This window comes from Muntiacus reevesi, chromosome 4, assembly GCF_963930625.1.
Source record: "Muntiacus reevesi chromosome 4, mMunRee1.1, whole genome shotgun sequence".
Classification (NCBI taxonomy): domain Eukaryota; kingdom Metazoa; phylum Chordata; class Mammalia; order Artiodactyla; family Cervidae; genus Muntiacus; species Muntiacus reevesi.
The window spans coordinates 119,391,061-119,416,564 of record NC_089252.1 but is presented as its reverse complement, the minus strand read 5'-3'; the positions used below and the strand labels follow the sequence as shown (position 1 = coordinate 119,416,564).

Below are 25,504 nucleotides of genomic sequence, written 5' to 3'. Positions count from 1 at the left end.
AATCCAAGACTCCTAATTTTTTCCCTTTCTCCCCTTCTTCCCTTTTGGTGACCATAAGTTTGCCTTCTATGTCTGCGAGTCTATTTCTGTTTTGCATGTAAGTCCACTTGTATCACTTTTTAAAGATTACACATATAAATGATACGATATTATATTTGTCTTTCTCTGTGTTGGCCGCTCTTTTAATGCTCATCCTCTGAACATAGAAGTTCTTCAAGTTTCTGTCCTTGCACCTTGTCTTTTTTCCTGCTGCATTACATGGGATTGCAGAGACTTGGACACCACTTAGTGACTGAACAACAACAGAAGTGGCACTCAAACTTTGCCATTGCCTTGCTGCTGCTGCTAAGTCACGTCAGTCCTGTCCGACTCTGTGTGACCCCATAGATGGCAGCCCATCAGGCTCCCCAGTCCCTGGGATTCTCCAGGCAAGAACACTGGAGTGGGTTGCCATTTCCTTCTCCAATGCATGAAAGTGAAACGTGAAAGCAAAGTCGCTCAGTCGGTCTGACTCCTAGCAACCCCATGGACTGCAGCCTACCAGGCTTCTCCGTCCATGGGATTTTCCAGGCAAGAGTCCTGGAGTGGGGTGCCATTGCCTTCTCTGGCCATTGCCTTAGAAGTCATCAAATATTCAGATCACCAGGACCTAACTCAGGTTTAGTGAATCAGAGTTTCTGGAGGAAAATGACTCAGAAATCTGCATTTTAAGAAGCAGCCCGGGTTATTTTAATATGGGTGGAGACCCACACTGGGAAACAAAGCCTCTACCCTCTCTCTTAAGGTCCTCATCTGCCCCAGCACCTTCCATGATCACTTCTTTATAAACAACTCTCCAGTCATCTTTGGAACAGACTCAGATGCTCCAGACTCAACTCCAACTTCGTGAGTGACATTTCCATGTGGATGCTCTGCTAGTACCTTGCACTTCTATACCCAGACCCAGGCAACCTCTCACCTCCAAACTATCAGTCGTTCCCCTTGATTTCCCTGTTCCATTGACAGCGCCTCACCCGTCTCCTAGCACCTAATGTTAGAACCTTACTCAGAGTCATTTCTCACCTTCAGACCTCCTTTCAGTCCCTGCATCCAGTCAGTCATGAGTGCCTGGCTCTTCCTGAAGTTGTAAAGCTTCAGCATATCCCAGTGGGTCTTAGGTCCCAAGACAGCTTTAAAAAAATGATGTCAGTGTCTCCACTGAGACCCATTGATCTCTGGGAATATGCCCTGGTAATTAGTAGTTTTAAAAATGCTCTGGGTGTTTCTAATGTCTGTGCAAGCAGAGAAACTCTGAAATAGTCCTTACAGTTTTAGATTGATAAGGTCACCTAGAGACTGTCATGGTCTCCATCCTAAGAGGCATGATTCATTTGTTAAGTATTGGGAGAGCCAGGAGGGGTGATTAGTTAACAAATTTGAACAGTAATCCAGGGGAGACAGTAAGAACCTAAAGTAGGTGGCAATGAAACAGAGTGAACAAATGAGAAAGACAACATGGAATTATGAGCTTCAGGAATTGGAAACTGACTGATACAGGAGGTGAGAAAGAATGACAGGTGTAAAGCAGTGATAGACACACTGATCACAACTTTGGACAATAAGATGCTGATGGCGAGAAGGAAAGGCAGATAAACAGTTGGTGGTGGGGGGTGGTGTGTGTGTGTGCATGAATGAATCTGGTTCTACACTTGCTGAGTTTTAAGGTCTTGGTGGGGCAGGTGGAGGTCTCACTTGGGAAGTGTAGGATTCTCAAAGCGTGGTCCCTAGATTCACAGTATCGGTATTGCCTGGGAATTTGTTATAAATGCAAATTCTTGACATCTTCCCCTTCTATCTTCAGCCTTCTGAAGAAACTGTGGTGGGGCCCAGCAACGTGCACTCTCACCAGCACTGTGGGCAATTCTGATGTCACCGCTGGCCTAGAGTAGCAGTCCTTAAATTTCCTCATGCTTCAGAATCACCCAGGGAGCTTGTTAAAGGCACGGTCCTGAGTTCAGAGTTCCTGGTTCACTAGGTTGGGGCGGGCCACACAGGTTGGGGTTTGCATTGCTCACAAGCTCACGTATGGTGCCAGTGCTGCTGGTATAGGGACCACACTTTGAGAACCACTCAAAGACAAAAGAGATCTGAACTAGAAACATGGATTTGGGTATCATCGACATAATGGAGGTAGTCCAAATCTTGGGTTTTTTTCTCAGACAACTGCAGCTATCTCCAATTGAGTCTGCAGCCTTCTAACAGGTTTCTCTGCTTCTGTAATTCCTCAATGTATTTTGCATACAGAAATCAGAGACATTGTTATTAATCTTAAACCCTATCTGCACACAATCCTCCACAGACTTCCCACTGCTCTTATTTGAATTCTATACACAGCCTGATTGGTCCTGCATGGTCTGGCCTCTGTCTTCCTCTTCAACCTCATCCCCTGTCACCTCCCCTCTGTCTCATTCTAATCTGGCCACACTGATCTTTCAGACCCACAAACACGTCCCAGTCTTTCCTATCTCAGGGCCTCTGTTCACCCTATTCTCCTACTAGAAACATTTTATCCCAGGTCCTCAGACCACCAACTCACCTGAACCCTCCTGATCTCAGTTCAGATGTCACTTTCTTTGAGACACTTTCCTTCTTTGTCATCCCTTGTTATTTACTCTCTACATAGTTAACTGTGTTCTGTTCTTTATCTCTCCTGTCACAATCTGCAAGTGTCACATGTGCTTGTTTTCTTGCTTATTATTTACCTCCCCCTCTAGATTATAAGCTCCCCTGGGTGAGGACTTGCTGACTACATGAAATGTAGCAAATCATATTCAGTCTTAGGTTCCCATTGGCTCAATAAACACATGTTGACTGAATGAAGAAAACTGAGAAAGGAGGCAACAAAAATAAGTGCAGAAATCTAGGGAATGTCTATATTTCACAGGCATTGTGGGTGGAGGAGAAAAGAAGGCTGCGGAAAAAAAGAAAAGGAAGCAGAGAGGTAGACACTTGAAGAACAGTGCCCTAGAACTAAAGAACACACAATGATGAACAATACAATAATTGAAGTAAAAAACACACTAGAAGGAATCAATAATAGATTAACTGAGGCAGAAGATGAAATGAGTGAGCTGGAAGATAGAACAGTGGAAATAACTGTCAAGAAGTAGAATAAAAACAAAAGAATGAAAAGAATTGAGAACAGTCTCAGAGGCCTCTGGGACAACATTAGATGCACTAATCTTCAAATGATAGGGGTTCCAGAAGACCAGAAAGAGAAAGAGTCCAAAAAAAAAAATTTGAAGAGATTATAGGTGAAAACCTCCCTAATATGGGAAGGGAACAGTGTCCTAATTGCCAAAATAATGGTCTATATACATACACACACATATCTATTTACACACGGACAGACATCTAAATGTCTATTCTCATCTATATGAACAGATGTTTGGAAGAGAATAAAATAATGCTAGACAAAAAAAGAGATTCAAAGAAGCAGCACTTATTTTTTCTTTCATTAGTTATATTTTAAAATCCTAAAATTTTTTAATATAATTGTTAAAGATAAAGGTAAAAAGGCAGTATTTGTAATCAATTTCTATGAAGAGGAGAGATGGAACACAATGATAAGGCTAAGAGTCAGGAAGATTATTTATAGGCAAGGCGGTGTTTTCACTTTACTAACACAATTCAATAGGTGAATTAGAGTTTACCCAAATTCTCTCATCAACCATTCATTTGATACTCAAACAAATATCTCAAAAAGCAGGCAGGACAGTTTTCACTATTTTCAGCAACGTGATGATAACAAGTAGAAATAACAAGCACAGACTGTACTTTCAGGAAGTTTGGTGGTATTTCTCATTACTAATTTCATCTGAAATAATGGATATCTACTATTTATATGGAGATTCTTCAAGGCCAACCATAATATGAGCAAACAGTTCCAGGGAACAATAGTAACTTAAAAACAAACATCCCTAGAGTACCTCAGGTTTCTTTCCTAAATTGAGTATTTGATTCCAATAGTATTCAAATCTGGGAAGATTTTAAATAGCACTTGGAAACAAAGGCCTTTAACTTAGACTGTTTAAAATGGTAACAATTCATTTTTCCTTCTGCTTTAATCAAGCTACTGATTTAAGTTTAAAGGAAGGAGTACATGTCAGCATTAGGCACAATCTGTTAGTTTCTAAAATCTGAACCATACTCTGGTGGACCAAATGCAGGATCTATTATTTGTCTAAAGAGCAAGGAACAGAACTGGGAGAGAGACACTGGAGAGAAATGCAATTATTGCTCAGGATGTTCAAATTTGGCAAAAAACTATCTGTTTTGATTTCTACACCCATTAAACCTCATAGTTAGAAAGCGTTTCCGTCACAAATCCTGAATCCCTGGGATTACTGCAAAATCAAGCTCATGAAATAGGAAAGAAGGGAGGGAGAATTTTCTTAAAAGTGTTTTCATTTCAGGAACATAACTCAATATGTAATTTATAGTTTACCACAGTTCCTTCATCATCATTTCATTTGGTCCTCAGAATCTCAAAATACAGGCAAAGGCTGCTCTCACTGTGTACTTTCCTGAGGCCCAGGAGGTCAGGTGGGTTGTCAGGTAGTAAGGGGCAAAGTCAGGACGGGTGTCCGGGGCTTGCTTCTCCCTCTAGGTGCTGTCTTCTCCTCTCAACACAGCTTGGGATGGCCACACACAGATTTTTATTTTTATTTTTTTTTTAAGAAAAAGGCTCTCTTTCTTCCTTGTGCTATCATGTTGCAATAGCAGAGCATTTGGCCTTGCACGTCTAGTGACCTTGCAGATTCATAAAACATAAATAATGAATAATAAACAAGACTTAAATGTACCAACACATGAGCCTGTGACACAGGTAGTAAGTGTTCCAGAATGTCAGGTGGAAGAGAAAGAGAGTCGTGATGACGTTAATTCCTCTTAAATATTTGCTCCACATAGTCACTTTCTCCAGAGTTACAATACTTTAAAAATATGTTAGTGATACCTCTGGAGTTTTATTGATTCTTAGAGGATTTTAAAATATGGCACCAGTGGTAGATGAGAGATAAACCATGACTGTCTACACAGTTTATAACATAGTTAGATGGATTATATCAGGGAGATAATAATTAGGCAGTTAGAGCTAAGGGCAAGGGTGGTAACTTCACTATCAATAGTGATTTTTAAAAATAATTTGAGTTTTGTAGTGGGAATTTTATTCATGTTATTATTTAATTTATTTATTATATTATTGGGGCTTCAGATGGTAGAGAATCTACCTGCAATGCAGGAGACCTGGGTTTGATCCCTGGATTGGGAAGATCCCCTGGAGAAGGAAATAGTAATCCACTCCAGTATTCTTGACTGAAAATCCCATGGACAGAGGAGCCTGGTGGGCTACAGTCTATGGGATCACAAAGAATTGCATACAACTGCATGACTAACACTTTCATTATATTATTAATATAATATTCTCAATTATTAACTTAGAATAGTAGCAATTTTGAATGAATGTATAAAGAATAAAGCATAGAGATGAACTGAGTAAATTGAATGAAAGAATACTTTCAGAACAGCTTAACATTTTAACAGTTTGCCAGAACAAAAGATACACACACACACACACAACCACAATGACAGATGCCTAAATGACACTTAGGTATCTAAATGACATTTAGGTATCTAGCTGTGTGGATGGTAATTTATTAGTTCAAGCAGAATACTATATAAAACATGCTGCTTAAATATATGTATGCATATATAAAAACAATAACTAAGGTTTTGTTCCTGTTGAATAATTTGAAATTGGTGAAATTCTGCTCCTGAAATACTTTTTTCAAAGCCAGTATTTGAGGATATTGAATGAATAACCTGAATATCCAATCTCTCCCTGTGGAGAGGCAGATCTTACTTGCTTTCTGTCTCATTCTTTCTTTTTCATGCCCTCACATATACCCAGACACAAACAGATGAACACACCTATCATTATGAAACTCAGTTTAACAATAGTTTAAAGTGTTCAGCTGTTTAAACCACTGTACTAAGTACTATCAGGGAAAAGAAACGCACAGATGAATCACACACAATTCCAAAGCCTTCTGCTTTCCTAGTATGGCTTTGAACGTGAGTTTGAATCTTAGTTCTGATACTTACACACTCCATTATCTTGGGTAAGTTCCTGTTTTCTCTGTACTTTAAAAAAAAATCTTGAACTGAGAACAATAATGATATCTACTTTTACAGGGTTGTTAAAAGAGCTTAGCGGGATGATGTGTAAAAGATTTTGATCAGTGTCTGTCACAGAGTAAGCTATTATTGTTGTCATTATGTTATTATATAAAAGATATTACACTCCACAAGAGAATATATACTTAACCACAGCTAAGTCTAATAGAAATAATTAGCATATAACAAAAGCATAATCAAAATGCTCTGCTCCATGGGTGTATGTGTGTGGGTGTGTGTGTAAACCCACAGTACCCTCAAGTTAGCCTTGGGAGGAAAGGAATAAACCAAGCAGAGTTAATCATTTTTCCAGGTTCTGTAAATACTATCCGCTTTTGCTACTAAATGAATAATGATATCTTCAAAACATCATTTAACTGGAGCATGGAATTATATATGGGAAACTGATCTTGCTTTTAAATTCAGCAAGCTGGCCAGCTCAGCAAAGAGAATTTCAGAACAGGAGAAAATGGGATGAATAGTCTTTGAAGGAGCTCCTCTACTTATGAAATTCTATGATTCCATAATCAAGATACTTGATGGAGTTTCCAGAGACATAAAAAAAGACAATTTAGAAAAACAGCCTTTTCAAATTGTAGTTCCTTTTCCCTTTTACCATACCCCTCCCATTTTTTTCTCGACTATCTTTTGAAGAACTGGTCTTAGATGAGAAATAACATTTACCACATTAAGAAAGGGGGCTTCCCTGGTGGCTCAGCAGTAAAGAATCTGCCTGCAATGCGGGAGACGTGGATTGGATCCCCAAGTCAGGAAGATCCCCTGGAGAAGGACACGGCAAGCCACTCCAGTATCTTGCCTGGAGAATCCCACGGACAGAGGAGCCTGGCGGGCTAAGTCTACAGGGTTGCAAAGAGTCGGACACAACGGAAGCAACCGAGGATGCAGCATGCATGAAGAAAGAGGACTTGTTCTGAGTGAGCTGGCTCATCAAGGGAAGGACTCTACTAAGTTCTCGGGGAAGTGGATTATTTACTGATTTGGCTTGTGGTCTAAAGTTGAGGTGTGTGCTGAGGGAGAATGGAAGCCTTTTGCCATTGCATATTATAAGGCAATTAAAGAGAAAAGCACTGGGAGTGCATATTTTAGAAATATGGGGATAAACAAGACTAAGTATTGCATGTAAATTATGGTGATGGAGAGCAGATGAAAAGAATGTAAATAAGAAAAAAAGGCTGATGTTTGAAATTTACTAAAACTCTAAAAATAATGGCTAATGTCAACTAAATCTGATACTTTTTTCTAAGGTGGTGAACAAGCAGCTCCTTTTACACATTTTGCTTTCTCATTAGTTCATTCATTCATCAAAAATGTATTGATTATTCGTTACATACCAGCAAACAAAGAGTAGGACAGGTATGGTCCCAGTCCTGATGAGGGTTAATTTTTTAGTAACAGAAATGGCCAGAGAGAAAATAGAAGTGGAAAAAGAAGAGCCTGGACAACCCAAAGTGAAAATCCATTTTCTGAATAATAAAAACTTGCTGTATAATCTAATAATCTAAGCGTCCCCACCATACCCCTCGATAACAATCAGGGCACATTCAGTTGATTTCAGTAGTAAAACAATAACATTTGTGAAAAAGGTAATGCCATCAAAAATACATACAGATCCAGCTCTAAAGGGGAGAAATCCGAGAATACTATCCTCTTGGAAAAATATGATCGATGTACTGTAATCTAGTTGTGATGGATGGTTCTTCAACCTCCCAAGGTGGATGGTGTGGTGCATCAACAATTTAAATTACTCCTCAAATTGGACCCTGACTAGGAATTGTAAAGGAAGTATTTTCAAAAGAGGCCACTGCCTAAACAATTCCTTTAATCAACAGTCAGAGGATTTATTTAACTGATGGTGCCAAACTTTCTTCATGAAGACTACAATGGTACATCCCTCCTAGTTCCTGCTCCTCAAAAGGGTAAGAGGATCAAAAGAATTTTTAAATGCAGATTTTGGTTTATAGAGTTCTTTTTCATCTTCTGGAAAGTGATTACCAGACTTAATCAGGATTCCTCTGTGTATCATTAGCTAATTTTAGCTCTCTCCTTTTTTTTTTTTGTTTAAAAAAAAAAAGAATTTTATTATTTTTTTACAATGAGTTTGGGAAAGACCACTTTTAAGTCCTCTGTGAATTTCATGTTTTTCTGTTCAAGCCTTCAGGGAAGCTAAATTTAAAAGTAGAAAAATAGTAATTAAAAGTGATTAGAACATGAAGTTTTGGTGCTATGAGATGAGGACTCAATTCTCCCTGTCATAAGCTCAACCAAGAGGCAGGTTTTGGTTTTGATTATAGCTTCACTTGCTATTTTAATAAACATGAACCAGTATTCAAACTTTTAATATCCTGCTGCTTAACTATTTCCAAAGAGCCATCCAGCTCTTTTAAACAGCCTTTGTTTTAGAATTTTAATTTGTCTGGCTCAGTGTCACCTTAGAAAGCTGTAGCCTTATGGTAAACTCCTTTGTAAGTTGATTTCCAGAATCCTAAGCAATTCTTTCTTTTCCCCTCCCAAGTAAGTGTTTCCTCATGGGCCAAAATCGGTGGTGCTGACAGCTTGCTTGCTTTGTTTTATCTGGTTCCCAGAGTAAACATGAGAGACAAGTATGAGACCATGTCCAGCGTTGACGGGACGCACCACGACTCTGGTGATACTTACAGCTCCTCCAGGAAGCGAAGGCTGTGGAGAGGACTCGGGGGCAGCTGACTGACGTTGTTCATACTGAGGTCCCTGAGGGGAAAAGAGGCAGCGCGTGAGGAGCGGCGTTCGCCACCACAGGGAAATCCAGCTGTTCAACTCACACATTTTCAAGCAAGACAGCCAAAGGAACTCGTTCTTCTGCTTGACAAATGAATTGCTCTTTTGCATCTTAAATAGATTCCTTCCTCCCACATCCCCTCAACATCATGGACCTTCAAATCAGAGGCCCTAGGAGGAGCTTATATGGAATTCGACACGATTTAGACCATTCGTGGGCATGGTTGTAATTCTTTACATTTAAAATGACCGGAGGAGCACAGACATAACTCAACCCTAGATGTAACTCAGTGTCGGGTCCTACTTTAAATTTTGTGACAAAGAAAAATGTCTTCACCATGCAACTTTGAAAGTCCTGTTTCTCTGGGACTGTAAGCACCTTTTAAAAACAAACGTTTTGATTCAAAGAAGCTTAAAACAAAACAAAACAAGACAAAAAGCCTATGCCCTCCTTCGAACGTGTTCCTTTTGCAGGTTCTCAGATTGCATTAAATAAGTGCAATGAACCATAAAACAAGGGTGTAATGCGATCCTGCTCTCCAGCACACTTCCTGCTGGGTCTGCACAGTAGTTCCTGGCACAGGAAGCAAGAAGCCACTTTGGGCGGAACTCAATCAATTTTTGTTTTAAGTGAAACTCCGTGTAATTAGATTTTATTCCATTTTTACTTTGCTATTTCTTTACTGTCTTTCACATAATCCCACAGCATCGCTGGCATATGCCATCTGCATCTCAGAGGCCAAAAGATCAACTGCTAGACAGAGTCTACTCAAGACCAGCTAAGACCACAAAACAGTCAGCTGAAGGTGGACTTAAACAATGACTTGCTCTAAAGAACAGACTTTTGGACTCAGTGGGAGAAGGTGAGGGTAGGACGATTTGAGAGAGTCTCACTGAAACACATACAGTACCATATATAAAATCAGTAGCCAGTGGGAGTTTGATGTAGGATGCAGGGCACCCAAGGCCGGTGCTCTCACAGCCTGGGGAGAGGGTGGGGAGAGAGGTGGGGCGTTCAGGATGGAGCGTACACTGTATATCTATGGAGTCATACTAATGAGTGCCAAGAACCACCACAGTACGGTAGAGTGATTATCCTCCAATTAAAAAAATATATAAGTTGAATTTTTAAAAAATGACTTATTCAAACCTGATTCAGAACTAACACCTGCTCAGAGCAGGTCTACAGACATAAAGTTTATCTTGAGATAAAAATAAAGAGTTTCTTTTTAGTATTTAAAAAATTGTTTCATTGACATATAACATTGTATTCATTTTAGTATACAACTAAAATGCATGATATATGCATATATTGTGAAATGAGTACCACAGTAAGTTAGTGGACATTTATCACCACAGTTACAAAACTTTCTTTTTTTTTAAACTTTTTTTCTTGTGGTGAGAATTTTTCAGATCTATTCTCTTAGCAACTTTCAAATATTTGTTATACAAGTATTACAGCTGCAGCCGCTATGCTGTACATTCTATCCCCAGGACTTATTTCTCTCATAACTGGAAATTTGTATCTTTTGACCACCTATGCCAATTTCAGCCAAGAGCTTTTAAAAACATCTGAATTATTTTTGTTACTGAAGAGACCACACCCATTGCGCCTAACCAGCAGGTTTCAGTATTGATAGCTTGATGCCTTTATCAAATATTAACTTTTAATCAGGGATGCCAAGAATTAAAGGATCATTCACTCTCTGCCTTTAAAAAATCATGAGTATATACGGGGAATGTAAAATATTTTGCTAAACGTTTCAGAATATGGCAAAACCCCCAGAATTATTAATTTTAATATGCCAATAACGATGCAGTAGCCAAGTAAGATGCTATATTCTCAAGCAAAACTGAACAATGCTAAAAATATAGAATAAAAATTTATGTTGCCCCTATATTCAGAATCTGAATATTTTTCCTGACATTGATTAGATAAGAGAGGCAAATAACTGATTAGCAATTTTACTTCCCAGTGCAGATATTTCTCTGAAGTAGCAAGGTTGCTGAGTTCACTGAACAGGCATGTATTAACCTCACCAATACAGTTTCTGAATTCCTTACAATGACTCTATAATGTCTGCAAAGGCTTGCTAGTTCTCAGGGATATTCACTTACTTTTAGCTGACATCCCACTTATTTCCTAAAAGGATTGGGTGATTTGCTTTCCGAGCATGTTTATTAGTAACTAGCTCCAACCAGTCTCCAGAAGCTGGTGTGGATGGAGTGACATTCCTCTCCTTTCCTATTTCCTGGTGTGATGTGCAGGTCGGTTAGGGACAAACGTCGAGCCTGTCTATGTGCAGGAAGCTCTAACTAGAACAAGGACATTTACCCGTTACGGAGATTTGTCAGCACTCCATGTTATTTTACTATGTATTGCCCTATTTCAGGCGCCTGAAAGTGAAGCTTGTGTCAGTGTTCATGCTCAGGGTTCCTCCCGGGGCAGTTTTCACGGCGGAGGGGCAGAGTGCAGGCGTAGAGGACAGGTTCTCGGGTTGCATCCTGCCTTCCCTGCACGCTAGCTGCACGGTCTTGAGGAAATGAACCTCCCTGAGTAGGCTTCCTCGTATTTAAACCAGGGTGCCCCTACACTGCTCCCCGGGTGTCTCAGTGGTAACGAATACCCCTGCCAACGCCTCAGACGCGGGTTCGATCCTTCAGTCAGGAAGATCCCCTGGAAGAGGAAATGGAAACCCACTCCAGTTTGCTTGCCTGGAAAATTCCACAGACAAGAGGAGCCTGGCAGGCGGAGGTCCATGGAGTCGTAAAACAGACAGACACGAGCGAGCACGCACTCACGTCCCTACATTAATGGTTTCATACCCAAGGACAGCTGTTTCGTCAGGAGGGAGAGTGACTGAATTTGCTTCTTGGGAAGGCAAGTACCCCCTCTCCCAACAGGAACTAATCACTTCTACCTGTTACCTGACATTGTGGTTCAGAAAAGGTGCTCATAACAGTTGGCCCTCCATATCTTTGGGTTTCGCAGGGGTAAATTCGGAGGGCCAACGGTTTTCATTGGACCAAACCCTTTAAGAGACTGGAGCATCCTCAGATTTTGGTATCTGCAGGGGCTCCAAGGACCAATCCTCTGAGCGTGCTGAGCAACCACGGTACTGCTAAAACAACTCTATACCATGCGTTTTCTAATACAGGTTGTTTTCTTTTAAAGAGCCGCTAACAATGCAGATAAACCTATGGTAGAAAAAATAATGATTCAGAGTAAAATGAAATAGGTCTTTAAAATATACATTCAAAGCAGGTAGGGTAAAAATGAGCTTGTCAGCATTCACCTTTTCTGTGTGCAACTTTTGCCTTGATGTTCAAATGTAATACTGGTCTAACTGAGTGCTTCCAAGCTATCCATGGTAAAAGACCAACTTAAAAAAGTTCTAGTTTCCTGTGGATTTATATCTTTAGAAAATATTGTAAAATTAATTACCAGAGAAGTCAAATAGAAACACAAAGACACACAAAATACAAGCCTCAATATTTTGTTATGCGACTTGACAGAGATTATTCAATTACTGTGAGCATTTCTAAACCTTTACTCTCAAATCCTTATCTGTTGCGGATTGGTAAGAAAATAACCTTGTTCTGGGTTAGGGTCTTAGACCTGTCCTTTTGGTGAGTAATGCTGTGCTTTCCTTAATGCCAAAAAGGGCACGGCTTAAATGGCTTTTAGCCTGTTCAAGTTAAAGTAAAATATAATAGAATGAGAATGTTTGGCTGCTAGAGAGGGCTGGCACTCAGCAGGCTGTGGACACCTGTTTGTAAGGGAAGAAAATGACATTCACAGAGGTGACAGTTCTCCAAGTCACATTGCAGAACTTAGTGGGAAAGCCCCTGGGTTGAAGATTAGATCGATACTTGCCCTAGGATTTTTGCTTTTCCTTTCTTCCTACAAACTTTCCACTCTATACAGAAATATCCTCTCTCTTACTCTTAAATTATTTTCAAACTCTTCCTTTTATTTTTCTATAGTATCTAGTTTTTCTGACTCACATGAAATACATACAACCAAAAGAATGAGGAGTTCTTAAAAGCTTATCTGTGTCCTTTATCTGTGTTTATATCTGTCCCCTTTTAAACTATCATTTAAAAAGTCCCTGTTTTATAGCACATTTGGCCCACAGTTTAGTTTCCTAAAGTCAGTGAAGCAATGCAATTCATTTTTTCATCTTTTGCCAAGATGTTGGAGTGAATTTTGAAGAACTGATCACTAGGTAAAAAGATTTCATCAGAAATGGAGGAGTCATTGCCACAAGACAGTCAAATATGTTAAACTATTCTGCCCTGTCTCTGACCCAGGTCTTGTCTATGCTGTGTTAATGACCATATCTAGAAATCTAGAACAGGATTTGCAGAGTTCCATGAGAGTAGCTGACTATATATTGGAATCATCACAGGAGCTTTAAAAAATATGGATGCCTGGATCCTATCCCCTGAGTTTCTGAGTCAGCTGGTCCAGTATGGGCATTGGGATTTTAAAAAGCTTCTCAGGTTATTTGAATATTCAGTCAAGGCTGTGAACATTGCTTAGGAGTAACTGTTTCTAAATTTCTAGATGGGTACTCTCAGTTCTACAACTTACTCAAAATTTAGTAGGCTTACTGAAGGTACAGTTTCCTCTGGGTAGAGAGTTCCACCTAAGCAGATAGTATCTTTCTCTTGAAAATGTCCTTGTTGCTTGCAACTTTATTATTTTTTCTTCATTTGACAAAATATTAATTGAGCATTGGAGCTTCTCAGGTAACACAGTGGTAAAGAATTTGCCTGCTGATTCAGGAGATGCAAGAGACAGATTTGATCCCTGGATCAAGAAGACCCCCTGGAGTAGGAAATGGCAATCCACTCCAGTATTCTTGCCTTGAAAATTCCATGGACAGCGGAACCTGGTGGGCTACAATCCGTGGGGTTGCAAAGAGTCAGACAGGACTGAGTGACTTAAACTTGCACACAAAATTGAGCAATCACTGTGGTCAGGTCTGGGAACACAGTGGAGAATAAATTCGAGTCTTTCCCCTTTTCTGCTGTCTCTAAGTTTGTTGTTCAGTAGCCAGGTTGTGTCCAACTCTCTGCATCCGCATGAACTGCAGCATGCCAGGCTTCCCTGCCCTTCACTCTCTCCCTGAGTTTGCTCAAACTCATTTCCACTGAGTCAGTAATGCCATTCAGCCATCTCATCCTCTAGCATCCCCTTCACTTGCCCTCACCCAGCATCAGGGTCTTTTCCAGTGAGTTTGCTCTTTCCATCAGGTGACCAAAGTATTGGAGCTTCAGCTTCAGTCCTTCCAATTAATATTCAGGGTTGATTTCCTTTAGGATGGACTGGTTTGATCGCCTCACAGTCTAAGGGACTCTCAAGAGTCTTCACCAACACCACAGTTCAAAAGCATTAATTCTTCAGCACTCAGTCTTCTTTAAGGTCCACTCTCACATCCGTACATGACTACTGGAAAAACCACAGCTTTGACTATATGAACCTTTCTTGGTAAAATGATGTCTCTGCTCTTTAACACGCTGTCTAGGTTTATCACATTTTTTCTTCCAAGGAGCAAATGTCTTTTAATTTCATGACTGCAGTCACTGTCCGCAGTGATTTTGGAGCCCAAGAAAAGAAAATATGTCACTGTTTCCCCTTTTTTTCCTATTTGCCATGAAGTGTTGAGACAAGATGCCATGATCTTGGTTTTCTGAATGTTGTGTTTTAAGCCAGTTTTTTCACTTTCCTCTTTCACCTTCATCAAGGGGCTCTTTAGTTCCTCTTCACTCTCTGCCATTAAAATGGTATCATCTGCATATCTGAGGTAAGATATCTAAGGTACTCAAGGTTAATTCTGCTACAAAGCTTGCTTTTGGATCTAGCCTCACTTCTCTCTCTGCTCTGTCTTTGGTCAGGTTCCTGATCTGGTGATAACTGTTATGTTCTCCTGTGTACTGCATCTCCTTCTTCTAGGTCATCTACAACAGGGCCAGAGAGGTCACCCACACCAGCGCCAGAGAGGTCACCCTGAAAAGTTCATCCGATCATGTCACTCCATTCAGCCGCTGCTAACCAATGAGAAAGGCACCCCCCTGGGATGATTTGGAGAAGTGTGTCCCCTCCAGGAGGGGAGGGTAGTAAATTAAAGAAAAGATAATTTTCATCCGTCTGAAGTAGCCACAGAGTGGGCTGAGTGGCTTGCAAAGAGAGCTTGGCTTGGAGTTCAACCCCCGTTGGACAGTCCCTGTGCTGGGCATGACCTGCACAACCACAGCCAGCTTAGATAGCACTGTCTGAGAGCTTGGACTGACTCCAGGCTGCTTAGAGGAGCCAGTGTCCCAACTTTCTTAGGCCTAAAGCGCGTTTCTACCTTGATCTCATGCTACTTTATGTAACATGTGTTCCAGTTACACTGAAATTCTCTCTGTTCCTCTTTGCTTTTGTCTTTGCACATGTGATTCTTTTTCCTTCAAATGCATTACCCTATTTCCAAATAACTACTCTTGTCTTAATAGCTGCCTGTGTTTCAGACATAACCTCTTCTCTTTCAAGCTTCGTTGTTCTCTATTTCAACCTCTAGTCCTTTGATACTTCCAAGATCAAAGCCGTGTCTTAGCCTAAGATCACACTTCGATCTCCTGGATCACTATCTCACCATCACTCTCCACTGTCTTTTGTTTCACACTACTGGCAAAACCCCAGCTCTGGGAGAACACCATAATTCATCCTCTCTGCTACTATCTCAGTGCACTGAGAGCTACTAGAAAAGGAAAACTCACAAATGTGCAGATTAGTTACTATAAATTCATGGTCTTTGTGGGCTCTCAACACTGCTGCACAGTCCTGCTATTTGCTATGGCTCAATTTACTCCTGTGGGGACGTCTGCCAACCTTCCCTGCTGGCCTCAAACCTCCTGATCAACAACCACTCCCATCACGGGCACTGTCCCTCTGACTTCGTGGAAATAACTGGGATTCTTTAGATCCAACATGAAATCGGCCAATTTTTTTTGTTCTCTTTTGTCCCCTGCTTATGATACCCACACTTTTCTCTCGCTCATGGATGCCACCCTCCACCCTCAGGATGCTACAGCACATTATTTCAGAACAGTTCCTTCTATTTCCTGCATTTTCAGCTTCTTTCTCTTCCCTTCCAATGTATAAACATAGTCAAGTCCTTTCTATGACTAAAACAAACAAGGAAACCCAGATCTTTGGCTCTCCTGTCTTCCTCTACCTGCTACCCAATCTTGTTCATTCCTTTAGGGCTGTTTCTTGTCACTAACTGTAGCCTCTGCCTCCTATTCCCTTTCCCGCTCACCACACACAGGCTTCCATCCTTGCACTCCAGTGAAACTGCTCCCACCACAGAAACAGTGACCTCCATGCTGTCAAATCTAACGGGCACATGACTGCCTGAACCTCTCCCCTGCACCAGACTCTCTTTCTGGAAGCTCTATACTCTACAGCTTCCCAGGCATCATTCTCTCAGGATTCTGTCCATACTCTCCCAGCTTCCTGCTTCATAGACTCTGTGGCATTGTCTTCTATTTACTCCTTAAGTGGCAGGGTTCCCTGGAGCTCTGCCCTGGGCCTAGTGTTCTGCAATCCCTACCCTTTCTTCTTGCTGACTGGTATTTACTCTCATCAGTCCTGAATATTCATTGGAAGGACTGATGCTAAAGCTGAAACTCCAATACTTTGGCCACCTTCTGCGTAGAACTGATTCACTGGAAAAGACCCTGATGCTGGGAAAGATTGAAGGTGGGATGAGAAAGGGACAACAGAGGATGAGATGGCTGGGTAGCATCACCAACTCGGTGGACATAGGTGTGGGTAGACTCCAGGAGTTAGTGATGGACAGGGAGGCCTGGCGTGCTGCGATTCATGGGGTCGCAAAGAGTCAGACACGATTGAGCAACTGAACTGAACTGAACTGAACTTACTCTCATGAGTTTAAGTATTATTTAGATGCCCATAACCCTCCAAAGCCATATTCTTCCTCTTCATCTCTTTCCTTCAGAATCATATATCTAATTTCCTTCTGGATATTCCATTTAGCAATGGAATGCACCATGTCTAAAATGGAAATAACTATTTTCTATTCCAAACTCATTTTCCCCACTGTGGGGCCAATTTCTAGCTAATACCACCACCATATTCCTGTCAAATAGTCCAAATATTAGACACTATTCAAGCCTTGCCATTTTCTTAATCCTCTCTGCCTATTCCTTTTTCTCTCTTCCAACTCTGCCCTTAGTATCTCAGAGCCAGTCATCTGAAACTGTCTCCTAACTCCATGGGAGCCTGCTTCTAGAAGATTCCTATTTCTTATTCCTTGAGACCCAACCTCCAAATGATAACTAGAGTGAGCTCTCCAAGAATGCAGAATTAGCCACCCTTCTTAAAACTTTTCAATTTCCCTCTCACCTTCCAAATGATATCCAGTTTTGTAGCACATCTACCCTCTGTTACTTGGGCATATTGATTATAATTTATCCTTCAAGACTCAGGTTGAGTAGATGTCATCTCCTCCAGGAGATCTACCTCAGCTCTGAGATTAGTGTAAGTGATCTGCTCTCTGTCATCCTATATCACCCTCACACATTTAACGACATCATAGTGGAATGCTACGATTACGTGTTGACCTTCTGCAGTAGGCTGTATTCCTCATGATCAGCGGCCATTATTTTTATCACAGTCCTAATGTCTAGCCCAGTCTTTCCATGTAGAAAGCACTCAGTGAATGTTGAATTGAACCCTCTTGTATTGCATTTGTCCTATGAGTGAGCAGATGATCTTCCCCATCTATTAAAATCAAGTTTCTCATCAAAGGAATACAGATCTCCTAAGTGTGAGCTATGTAACCCTTAAACCCAAAACCCCCTTTGTGTTGTGCCCCATCTTCCACAATGATTTTTGCTCATAATTAGGGTTGTGGTTTCCCTTTTCAATCGGTCCTCTGTGTTTTCTGTTTTAGGGATTCCTCAGAGACGCTCACCCACTGAAGGTCCCCTTTTCTCATGCTCAGGCACCTTTACGCTGATGCCTCTCTTCCCCTCCTCTTTCTCTCCTTCTGCCCACCCTCTCCCCACGCTTTTCCTCCTCCTTCCTCTTCCCCTCTTCTTCTTCCTTCAACTTTTCCTTTTCTCTTGAAAAATATCTTTCTTATCATTTGTATGGATTCACTGTGGGATGCATGACTATAGCAGGTACCTAGTCCACCATCTTAAAATGCAGCCACACTGTCTCTATTTGAGACCTGATACATGAACCAGTGAACACAGAGGTCATTCCTTGTAGTGTGACTATTAAACAAAGAAGAAAACGACAACACATGGTTCTTTAATCTCTGCCACACTTGAAGACAAGTATTTTCTTCTTTAGCAGAACCAGACAATTCCTATTTCTTCTAATGACAATCATATTAAATTTGCTTTGGGAGATTCAATAACATTTAGCTTTTTGCCAGACACCTTTGTGAACAAAGGATCCAGGCTGGAACCATTTTGGCATTTTTAAATTGATCACTTTTTAAATAAGTTTCTAGAGATTAGCCCTCCTGTGAACTTCAAAGAGAAAGGTACAGGCTTGAGTAGCATTTTGTATGGCATGAATAATGTTATGTCCAGATACTTTTCCATATTATTGTCTTTAACTTTAGAACAATGTATCTTTGAAAAATACTTTCTACTGAATTATTACATATATGAGGAAAGGAATAAATCCTAATTGTCCAGCCTACTGAACTTTCACAATGGGAACACACCCTTGTAAACCAGCATAGATCGAGAACTAGTACACTGCCACCACCTTAGAGGCTCATGATTCCTTCCACCCACTGCTCCCCCCAAAAGTAACCAATCTGCTAACTTCTAACACTTTATATTAGTTTTCTTGATTTTTATGTTTCTGCAAATGGAATCACAGAGTGCATAGTATTTTTTTTTAAAGACTTTACATTTTTAGGCTCACAGCAAAATTGAAAGTATAGAGATTCCCTGTATCTGTCCCTTCTGCCGACAGATGCATGGCGTCTCCCATCATAACGTCCCCCACCAAAGTGGTACATTTGTTACAACTGATGGGCCTAATGATGCGCCATAATCACCCAAAGTCTGCAGTTTACATTAGGGCCCACTCTCGGTGCTTTACATTCTATGGGTTTGGACATGAAGCCACCATTATAATATCATGCAGGGTGTTTTCACTGCCCTAAAAATCCTGTGTGCTCTGTCTATTCATCCCTCCATCCCCCAGCAACTACAGATCTTCTTACTGTCTTCATAAGGTTTTCATTTTCCAGAATGTCATAGTTAGAATCACGGGTATGTAGCCTTTTCAGATTGGCTTCTTTTCACTAAGTATTACAGAACATAGCTTTTTGTGTTTTTTTTTCTAGCATCTTTTACTCACTTATGAAATTTATTCATGTGTTGCGTGTAGCAATAGTTAATTCCTTCTCAGTGCAATATAGTGTCTCATTTTATTGTTATACTACAATTTATCTGCTGAACTACTGACAAACACTTGGGCTCTTTTCAGCTTGTGGCTATTATGAATGATGTTTCTATGAAAAATTCTTAAATATGCCTTAGTTGAACAGATATGCAAGTGCATATCTGTTTAGTATATATCTAAGAGTGGAATATCTGGGTCTTGGTGTATATTTATGTTCAGCTTTAATAAATCCTGCCAAACTGTTTCCTAAATTGGCTATCTTGATTCATACTCCTCCAGTAGTGTATGAGAATTCTAGTTGTTTCATATCCAATTGTTTCCATTTGTTATTACCAAAATTGGTATTATTTTGCTTTAAATCTTAGTCATTTTGGCTAAATGTATATATGATGGTATTTCATTGTGGTTTTAGTTATCATTTCCTTCATGTTTAAGAGAGTTGAGTATCTTTTCCTGTGACTCCTGACCATCAAGATACTCTTTTTTCATGAGGTACCAGAAAAATATCTTTTTGGATGACATTCAAACTAAAATTAAAACTTACTTGTTGTAACAAGTGAAACTATGCATTGATATGTTAAGGAAAAAAGCTAATAATCTCCTTGCTCCTCTTCTAATAGTATTATTCTTCTGAGGCCTCAAAGTTGTTCTTTGAGATAGTTGATGGTGTAACACTTAGGAGCATCTATTTTGGAGCTATTCTGCCTTAGTCCCGGCTTTGCTGTTTTTGAACTGAGTAACCCTGAGCAAGTTATCTAATATCTCTGTGCCTCAGTTACCTAATCTGTGAAATGGACCTAATAAAAGTATCTGCTTTATGGAATTTCTGTGAGAAATCATTGAGCTAATATGTGTAAGATACTTAGAACAATACCTGACATGTTACAAGCACCACATATTTGCTATCATTATTACTATAACATAGAATCCCCTTTATGGTTTTACAAATGAAAACTCTTACGTGTTCAGATGTATTAAGAGTTGAGAAATGTTAGCTTATTGGTATTTAGGATTATCTTGAAAAAAATCTCTTTAAAGTTACTGTTTAGAGACAGTAAGCTTATGTTCTACTGGTCCCTTTGCTTTATTAGCATTAATTCTTTTTTTTTTTTTTAGCATTAATTCTTAATAGAAGCTTTGAAAAGATGGAGCCTCAGAGCTCTGTCAGTAATAAGAGAGGAGATACAGTTTTTTAGGTAGATCACTTATCTAAAAATCTCATGAACTCAGAACATGCCTCCAAATAGAGAATTAAACAAACACAGAACAAAATAAAAACAAATGAACAAAGAAAAAGTTACCAACAGCAAATCAAACCTTTTTAACAATCAGAATCAGAAGCCCATAAAGCTAGTGAATGTTCAGATACTTTTTTTTTTTCCCTCAAAGGAAAAGGTACCAATCAGAAAGAAAATATTCTTTATTTGGACAATCTTGGTTTTTGTTTGTTGGTTTGGTTTGGTTTTGAAGTCCATAGTATCAAATTACCTGGGGGAAGCAGACTCTATGAGGCTGGCAATGATATGGAAAAGCAGATTTAAGAGCTAAAATTACATCATCATTATCATCATCATCAATCACATTGATCTTTGTTCATTTAATGTAATAGTTCTAGATATTCCAAAAGCTTTCAACCAATTTGGAACCAAATTTTCCCCTTAACCTAGTGAAGAACTTCATATGTTCCATCCTTTAGGGATGGAAAACAGAAAAGTTTAAGAATCTAGCAATACACTATCTCTTCTACTTCTCTCTATTCTCTGTGAACAATTCTAGTCTTGGACTTGTACCTGCACTACAGATGTTTGTTTCTAACAGGTTTATATTTGAACTTCTCCATGTAGTTAATTGGATAGTCACCTAAAACTCAATGTATTGACTCCTTGTTTTCTTTTTCCCAAACTAGCTTTTCCCATTGTGTTTTCTTATCTTTAGCTTTCCCAAGCTAACACTGGCAGTAAGTGGCAGAGCTGGGGTCTGGACCTGGTCCGCCTGACTTCAAAGCATGTGGGGTCAGCCCTGAGCAGCTACACAGGGCACTAGAACCCAAGTTCTAGCTTCTGCTCTTGGCTGTCCCAGCTTCAGTCTCTGTGGTTCAGTCCTGACCCACTCGATTAGGTTTGTATGCTGTGTAGGGGCTTCCCAGGTGGCAGAGGGGTAAAAAATCTGCCTGCCAATGCAAGAGGTGCAGGAGACTTGTGTTCAATCCTGAGTTAGGGAGATCCCCTGGAGGAGGAAATGGCAACCCACTACAGTATTTTTGCCTTCCAGGACAGAGTAGGCTGGTGGGCTACAGTCCATGGGGTTGCAGAGTCCCTCTAAATCCTTCAAACAGTCTATATTCCAGTCACACCAGAGTGCCTTTTATTCTCCCAATATGTCCTGAAGTTTTGTCCTCTAGACTGACACAAGATATATCTCCAGTGAACTTTCTGTTTGGAGGAAACTTGTCCTGTGATATCCTATGCCCAGGCTTTGCAGGAGTCATGAAGACCAAAGAAAGTGCAAGTCACGTGCGGGCACAAGGCCCTGTAACAGAGGAAGTTGACATCACCCCTCCTAGCCACATCGGCTGCCTGTATCCTCCCCATCCTTCCTTCCTAAGTGCCTCTTCCTGCTTCTACTCCCAGCCCCGCTATAGACGCTCCACACGGTGGCAAAATGTAGCTTTTCAAACCAGAAATAGAGAATTCCCTGGGACAGCCTGAAGTTTCCCCAGTGCATTCCAGCTTGCTCGTAGGTTAAATCCAAACCCCTAGCCTGGCTGAAAGACCCTGGGAGGCCTGGCCCCTGCCTCCCCATCCATGCTCAACCTGACTCACCTCATTCACCCGCTTAGCTTTTACCTGTCACGGGGCGGCTCCTCCCGGACCCCAAGTACTCCCCCTACACGGGTCTCTTCCATGTGTTCAGGCCCATGACACTCATCTGCACCTCACCCTCTGCTCCAAAGGCTGCTCCTCTTCATTTTGAAGCATCTCTTCAGATAAGTCTTCTCAACCTTCCAATCTCGAATCACTCCTTTCCTGTCTCTGCTTGTTCTTTTTCTCTCCTCCTTCTACTCCCCTCCCTGCAGAACCACTGGCCTGGCTGGCCACCTCCCACCACAATTCTTTTCACTGAAGAATAGTTGATGCTCATGCCTCCACTTATTTTCTGTCCTTCTTTCTTGAATGCCATGGGGGCAGGGAGCTGCTAAATCTCCAGCTTTTTGCATTTGTTTTTCTGGGGGATGGTCTTGATTCCTGTATCCTGTACAATGTCATGAGCCTCTGTCCATAGTTCATCAGGCACTCTGTCTATTAGATCTAGTCCCTTATGTCTATTTCCCACTTCCACTGTATAACTGTAAGGGATTTGACTTAGGTCATACCTAACAGTCTAATGGTTTTCCCTACTTTCTTCAATTTAAGTCTGAATTTGGCATACATTCTATTATTTTGCTATTGAATAGTATGTGAGCCTGCATAGACACATCCCCTTCTCTCTAAATTGAAGGCTTTCTACCATTAAATGAAGCAATCTTTACTGTTCTTACCTCAGCTATATGGAGAATGAGAATGCAATGTTTATAAAATGTATTCTGAGATCCTTTGAAGTGCCTACTATATACTTAATCAACTCCTGTCATTTTTGCAATGCTTTGAAGTATTTAAAACTCATGACAAAGTAGTAAAAACAGAACAGAAATGTAATTCTCCAAAAAGCCAGAATGCTGCAAGGTTTGAACTGAATTAAATTACCTGAGTTTGATTTAAAGATTCCTTTTCTTTAAACCAAAATAATCCTAAACACTGGCTTGCATTTGATAGATGAGAGACAAAAATTTCTCCATGTGACAGTGGCACTTTTCAATTATGCTTTGGAAATAATTTCCTAGTCTTCATTTCAATCTGAGGCTGATACACCAACTCTAAAGAGAAACTATTCAATTTCAGATAAACTTTTTCCAATCAGTTTAAGCAAGATTCCAGTAGAGGGAGCAAAGTCAACAATTAGAGAATTGAGACAAAACTCAGACATTCATTCAATAGGGCAAAGACCAAGGACTGAATTAATCTGAGAAATACATAAGACCTAATTTTACCTACCAGTAACTTGGCTTATCCATTTACTTTCTAAAGTATTGCAGTCATAAAAGCAATTGTCTGCCTTTCCTTAACAACTGCTACAGAACATTCGTTGATATGCTTCCAAGCGTCTCAAGAGCCAATAAGTCACTGATGAACTTTTAAAAACAGCCAAAGCTGTAATCATTCATTGTTATTGGTTAATAAGTTGCAAAGCTTGAGAAAATGTAAAAATAAGTGTAACAGAGTCTTTTAGATCAAGTCTGACTACATATACAATCAGAAAGGAAAAAATGTTAGTGTAAGCCCTATCAAATGTACAATTATGAACTGAAAAAAATGGGAGAGAAAAGAACGGGGAAATCTTACAAAGGTAAAACCCATGCTTGTATGTTTACAATGCATCTTGTGAAGGGGACTGAGTCAGATATGGGAACGCAATGAGCATACGTTGGTGATGAAGCTGAAAGAGCAATACATGTAAGAAGGCGCACCAGCTGCGAGGAGGAGGGAGCGCGTCCCCGAACCTGGCTGCCCCGGCGGAAGCAGAGCGCGGGCGCTCTCGGAGACTGCCGGCAGCTGTCACGCTGCGGCGGCAGGCGCCCTGGAGCTGGGGCAGCCACAGCCTGCGCGCCTGCATGGCAGGCTTACTACGGTCCCTGGCCTCTCAAGAGTCACTTTTTTCAAACTGCAGCTTTCCAGTCTTCTACCAGTTACTCCTTGTGCCAGGGGTTTGCATGGTGATGTTGCAGTTGTCTGACTGTCTGAGCTAAGAAGACGCCGAACAGCTTATTATTAAACTTTTCAGTGAATCTCCCTATTTTCAATAATCCTTAACCTTAAAAAGAACCCTCTTCCAGGGACTTGCCCGCTGGTGCACCTGCCCATGCAGGGGACGCAGGTTCACCCCCTCGCCCAGGAAGATGCCCCATGCTGTGGGGCGACCAAGCGGCGAGCTGCAACCACTGCGTCCACACGCTGCAACTACGGTCTGAGCCTGAGCTCTGCAACCAGAGAAGCGCCACTTTGAAAAGCCCCTGCCCCAAAGCCGGGAGCAGCTCCGGCTCACGGCGGGCGACAAAGACCCACCACAGCCAAAAATACAAAAAACAAACCTTTTCTAGGATTTTACACGAGAATTGACTTGCTTCTTGACTTAGTTCATGCCATTTCTCTGCTAATTCACTTCACACATTTGTTAACACATCCTTCCCATTATAATTTTCTCTCCTGTTCTCTTTATTTTTGTAGGTTTATGCTTTTTAAATTACTTTTCTACCACTTGAAATAAACCTGGATTTAATCTGCTTTGTGTTTTTGGTATTTTTTTCCCTTAAGCTGAAGCCACATACCAATTATTCAAATATTACTTGTTTCAGGTATAATATTTCACTCTTACAATCCATAACAGCCTGATTTTAAAAATAGTCATGATATATTATTTTTATGACTTTTCTCCTAGTCATATGGAGGAACTTTGGTCCCCAACAGATTTTCTTCCCAAATCATTCTAGAAGTTCCAGCCTTGGCTGGGATGACTCATTTGCATGCCAGGAACTAGTTCTTTTGACCATAGTGTGGTATCTACTGTTTACCCCTTCTTCTGCCCTGGCTTGCCAGGGTGATATGTGAAAATGCTATCAATGATCACTCAACTGTGCCCCAGAGGCTCAACCCAGGTAACTTTCCACCTGAGACTAAGAAGTGTCCAGGGCTCTGTTGGTACCGCCGGCCCCGGCCACCACCATTGACAGTGCCACAGGTCTTGACCCAAACTTTTACAGGTGGGCACAATTTGGGTCCTCCCTGTAAATAAGCTCTTCCTCAGTTAAGCTTGAATCCCAGAGAAGAGACAACTTGGGTGCAAGTTAAGTAACTAACCTGGAGAGATCTTACTTACAAGTCTGGATGCCTCCAAAAATCAAGTCTTTTATTTCTTCATGTCCATGAAGCTGTCAACACATTTTCAATTAGTTGGGAGGGCTTCTTGAGG

At 40.7% G+C, this 25,504-nt stretch overlaps 1 protein-coding gene across 2 annotated transcripts in view; it reads right to left on the bottom strand.

The window, feature by feature from the left end:
* LGR5 (leucine rich repeat containing G protein-coupled receptor 5) overlaps window positions 1–25,504 on the bottom strand; it is a 126,738-nt gene that overhangs the window by 61,386 nt on the left and 39,848 nt on the right. For both annotated transcript variants that reach the window (XM_065935465.1, XM_065935466.1), the window contains exon 2: window positions 8,893–8,964. In XM_065935465.1, coding sequence (XP_065791537.1) covers window positions 8,893–8,964 — 72 coding nt within the window. The remainder of the gene's footprint in view (window positions 1–8,892; window positions 8,965–25,504) is intronic.